The 5453-nt window shown below is 38.8% G+C and overlaps 1 protein-coding gene across 1 annotated transcript in view; it reads left to right on the forward strand.

The window, feature by feature from the left end:
• The window catches only part of SMURF2 (SMAD specific E3 ubiquitin protein ligase 2), a 66715-nt gene extending 65309 nt beyond the window's left edge, over positions 1-1406 (forward strand). Inside the window, exon 17 of the mRNA XM_081183901.1 lies at positions 84-1406. Coding sequence (XP_081040027.1) covers positions 84-183 — 100 coding nt within the window. The 3' untranslated portion in view covers positions 184-1406. The remainder of the gene's footprint in view (positions 1-83) is intronic.
• The last annotated feature ends 4047 nt before the right edge of the window (positions 1407-5453 follow it).

Consider the following 5453-nt stretch of genomic DNA (forward strand, 5'->3'; position numbering starts at 1 on the left):
GCTTGAAGTATATTACTTATTACGTAAATTCGGTGTGTATATATTATTGAAAGCCTATTAAAGCTTTTGTTCTCTGCATGCAGCTTCAATCGAATAGACATTCCTCCTTATGAAAGCTATGAGAAGCTCTATGAAAAGCTGCTAACCGCCATTGAAGAAACATGTGGGTTTGCTGTGGAATGAACATTTGCAGACTTACCTGGGACTGTATTTATACTCCGTCAAGCAGAAAATCCTCTCCTCAGCCATGACACAGTTAAATGCTTGAAATATAGGAAACTTCTTCCCCCCACTCCCTTTTCTACTTTAGGACGATATGAGGGAAAGGACAATTTTTGGAGTTCTTCATTCAAGAAAATGTCCTGTGGCTCCTGCCAAGGAATCATTCAGCTGCTATTAAAAACAAGTATCTTGAATATACAGAATGCTGACTTTTCCTTCCTTTCAACAACAGTATTCTTCTCTCAAAAAGACGACTACTATTTTTGTAAAAGGTGATCTGATCTATTTGCTTACCTGATTTCTATTCTCACAGGTCCAAGATATAGCTGTCGGTACAAGTCACGTTCCAGCCTACTTAAGTAAACATGTGATACTGAACAGCATCTATACCTGCTATTTTTTTAAATAAAATATTTTGATTATTCTAATTTTTTCATATAATTGGCTAAGCAAATCATAACCCTTTTAAATTAAGGCCACTTAACGTACAAACTGTGTTTTCTTATAGTGAATGATTTAATTCTCTGTTATGAGTTAAACTTCAATGTTACTTGTGTAAGGATTTTTATATTTCTCAAGCATGAATTACAGGTTTTGGCTCCTGTTTTTCTCTTGTCCAGTTTCTTTAGCAGAATCCTAGTCGGAGTTAACTTGCACTGTATTTGGTACAGTACTTTGTGGTAAACGTGGAAACCCCCCTTTTTTAAAGCATCTAGCATTTTTTAAAATGAGTGTTTTTGTAAAAAGTCAATACTTGAGGTTTTTTTTAATTTGCTTTCCATTTTAAATGGAACTTGCTGCATTTTGTAAACTCCTAAATGTATGTTGATGATATCAACAGCCTTCTGCCAGGTCGTCAGTTCATTTTTCAAAACTCTCTGTGGATGTCATACCAACCAAAGTTTTTCTGTTCCGATACAGTGAATCTGCATTGTATATTAGTTGTTGCAAAACAATATTATCAGGTTAAAACGTCTTTATTTTAAATGGCTTGTGACATATGGGTTTGTGCTAGCTACAACTAAGGGAAAAAATAGTGATGCAATGGACTTAAAAGCAGAGCTTCTGTAAATTTTCTGATGTGCTCCAATAAATAGCTGACTGGAGCACCCCAGAAATCATCCTTGCATTGAGGGTAAATATATGCAAAATAGTTAAAATAAAGGGGGCACGTTTAGATGAAATATATTGCACTGTTAATCGGCAGTCATGCAAGGAATTATATACCAATAACTAAAGTGGTTGAGCTTGTAACTTGGGGATAGCTCATAAGTACACTTCTCTTTGCAATAGTGTGTTTAGTTGCTGTGAAAAGTGCAGCTTCTCTTGTTGAAATCATTGCTGGTTGTTTCTGGTACGCTGGCAAGCACAGATATTTCTTCATAGTTTTATGTACCCAACTGTGTGGAGAGGAAAGCGGAACTTGCATGTGCAAACTAGCTCTCGCTGAACAACATTGAGAACGTCTAGCGAACTGTCAGCCCAGTTGTTCGGTTGCTCATCTTCTCATGCAAATGCAAGGAATGACAAACAACAGCAAGGCATATGGTAGTAATTAATCACAAGTAACCATCTAAAACCACCCACTTCTTCTGTGTGAATGATCGATCAAGTGTGCCACGTATATGGAGGCAACAGATTGAAAACTATTAGCACAGCCCTGCTTATATTGAAGGTTTTGCTGGAGATGGCCTTTTTCCTTGTCTAAAATTGGGATAAGAGAAAGCAAGTTAAGTCAAAAGGACATTCGCTAGATGTAGACGTGTGTAGCCTGCTCTGACTTGAATCCGGCAGGTTGTACGTTAACAACCAGTCTTGTAGGCTCAAGATGTAGAAGTGGAAGAGGCGAGGGTGAACAATCATTTCCATTTGTTGCATTGGTTCTGAAACAGCCTCGCTCCTACGTCGTATTGAATGATGAAGCAATTACACAAATTAGCCATAGTAAAAATAAATAAAAAACGGTGACTGGTGGTCTGTTTAGGAGTAGATTGTCCAGCATTTGGAATAGCTAAGTCTGACTTCGTCTTCCTTTGCTCATGGACTGCAGCAGAACTGTAAGTCTACATTGATTGCTCCGAGTAGACTTAAGGTGGATTTTGGAATGCAAGCCTAAGCCCCAGTTAGGGAATCTGCTCTGGTTCTAGGCTGGCAGATACGATCCTTTCTATCGGAGCAGATCCATCTGCTTCCACTGTTCTTTCAGGTTTCAGGAATAGCATTGCGTTGATTTCTCTCTACTGTTGTCTTAAATTAAAAGCTGGTAGAATACTGGTTTCCATATCCACAGCCGTGCTACTGTTCTGCATATCTTTCAGGAGTTGTCATTCTGCCTGTGCACAGGTTGATGTAGGGCTTCTTGTTAACCATGTTTTGTACCAGGCCTTACTTGCTGCTTGTCAGCTGTGTACTTCCTTCTCTGAAAAATTATCACTTGATCCAAGATGATAGCCTCGCCCTTACCTCATGGGAAGATGCCTCTTGTTCTGCATCAGATTGTGCTGAATGTTGTGGCCTCCACTGCTCATCTTACAATGTCTTGTATTATTTCATAAGGAGATGTAGCCTAACCACAGAACGATTAACGAGAGCCTGTGACAGACCGCACTGACAGGTCTCCGGGAAGGAGTTTGCGTTACAGGGTTTTGATAAGGCGGACTCGCGTCGGGTCTGAGATCAAAACTTGAGAGCAATTTCATTGTCGTCCTGCTTTAAACACATTGTGTCCAGAGATTCTTCCGTCATTACAGGGCTAACTTTGCAAAATCTGATTCTAATAGGCAAAACACGAACATTTCTGCATATTGCTTTGACTGCTACGCTGAGCAGACTGATGCAAATTGAATATCGGGTCTCCTGAGTGCCTTCTTATCTGCATAACCATTAAAATGCTTTAAATCACACAACCTGTCAGAAGCTTCTCTAGACCCATTGAGTGTAGTCCCACGGCCACGCCACTTTTCCCGTCGACAAGTGCTAAACCCAATATTATGTTAAGACCTTTGGATTTTCAACCCAGATTTAAATGTGAATATTTATTTCCAGCTTGTCCCTCTTCCTACACGGTTTTTTCATCCATCCTAAATTTGCATTAAGTGGTTAAGAGAGATGCATTAAATGGTTATAAGAGAGATGTCACCTCACATTTCCATGCTTCCTTTTCAGAAATGAATGTTTTTTAAATATAGTGACTATTTTGTAGGATTCAGATATACAGTACTCAGTTGTGTTTCAGATTTAATTTTTAGATGTAAAGATTTGTAATGGTGCTTTGTACAGTATGTATTCTATTTTTTTGCACATAGGTTCAGTTTCCCTAAACCGATCATATTTTTACCAAAATGTTGTGTTGTACTGGAGTCCAGAGCACACAGGATGTCCCCCCCCAACACTACATCTGTTAAACCTCTGGTGCATTAAAACTGGCTGCATTAATGGAAGTAAAAGCGTTGCTTCTATATCATACATCATAATGTAGCATGACCCCGTTGCTTCAGACTTTAAACCGCACCATATAGATAACAGGTGCAGTTTGTACTTAACACAATCTCTTTATTAGATTTCCGACTCTGCCAAATTCTAAGAGCTTTGTCTATAGCTAAAACTAGTCTATATTTGGTATGATTTTTCCTTCTTCCACAGACTGACAGGTGGGGTTTTTTTTGTTTTTTTTTTGTTGCATTTCTATTGTATTTATTGCAGAGTGTTTTTAGCATTGATATACATTGTATTTTCACCAAGCTGTTACATGAGCTTTAACAATACATCTGTATAAAATGTTTTTTGTTTTTTTTTAAAAAAAGTATGTACTCATGCAGAAGTTGAGCAATAAAATTGTATGCTGTTTGCACTGTCACAGCATCAATGGTTTTAAAAAAACTGGGGTTTTTTTGCATTTACTTCATTTTTAAGTAAAAGCAACACTGGTGATCGTGTAATTTAGTTTGTGTGTTTTTAAAGAGGATACGTGCAGAGGCTCCCTGGATATGCTTAACAGCAGCTTTATGTGGAGGAAAATAATTGCTTGCAACAGCTGTAACCACTGTGTTACATGAAGAAAAAATTGAAATTTTTGAAGGTCAGTTCATTGATGTTCCTTTAATATAAGGACGTAAGAAGAATCCAGCCAATGGCCAATCTAACCCAGCATCCTGTTCCCACAGTGGCCAATCAGGTACCTATGGGGAAAGCAGGATATTCACACTTGTGATTCCTGGCAACTAGTATTCAAAAGGATACTGCCACCAACAGTTGTGCTTAGTAGCCTGGTCCTCCATGAATTTGCCTAATCCTTGTTTGAAGTTAGTGGACATCACTGTTTCTTGTGAGAGTGAATGTTTTAATTATAAGTACAGTGGTACCTCGGGTTACATACGCTTCAGGTTACAGACTCTGCTAATCCAGAAATAGTACCTTGAAATAGTACCTCGGGTTGCTTCAGGATGAGAATAGAAATCGCGCAGCAGCAGGAGGCCCCATTACCTAAAGTGGTGCTTCAGGTTAAGAACAGTTTCAGGTTAAGAACAGACCTCCGGAATGAATTAAGTACTTAACCCGAGGTACCACTGTATGTGCTGCATGAAGTTCTTTTTTTGTTGGGTTGCCGTATTTCAAAAAGTAAAAACCACCGGTTTTTTGTTTGTTTGTTTGCTTTAAAAGATCCAGGAAAAACTGCCTCCTTCCAGAAATCCCCCCCGGACGCCACTTCCACCTTTGAGCTCCCGGTAATGTTCGGGGAAATCCGGACATATGGCAGCCCTATTTTTTGCTTTCTTTCTCTGTCCTGAATCTGCCAAGATTCAGCTTCCTTAGATATCCCAGAGTTCTAGCATTAAGAGAGAGGGAGAGAAGCTTGTCTCTCCTCTCCTCACGCCGTGCATAATTTTATATAACCCTATCATGTCTCCCCTTTCTCTCAAGTCCAAAATATTGTAAACTGTCCTCATAGGGGATTTGTTCCATCACCTTTTTCTGAATCTCTTCCAGCTCATTTTGAGGTGAGGCAACCAGAAACGTATAGAGTGTTCCAAGTGTGGTCGTAAAATATCACATTTACTCTAATGTAATGCGCACCTTTTTGGGGGGGTGAAATTGATATTAAATTTGCTAGAATTTATCTTTTAAACATGCCCAGTCTTGATTTAAATGCACCATCAGTTAGCTATACTTAAGCAATAAGATTAATAAGATTAATATTCAGATGCACCTGAAAGAAAGCTTCACTGGCTTAG

The sequence above is a fragment of the Podarcis bocagei genome (assembly GCF_964188305.1).
Source record: "Podarcis bocagei genome assembly, chromosome: 2".
Classification (NCBI taxonomy): domain Eukaryota; kingdom Metazoa; phylum Chordata; class Lepidosauria; order Squamata; family Lacertidae; genus Podarcis; species Podarcis bocagei.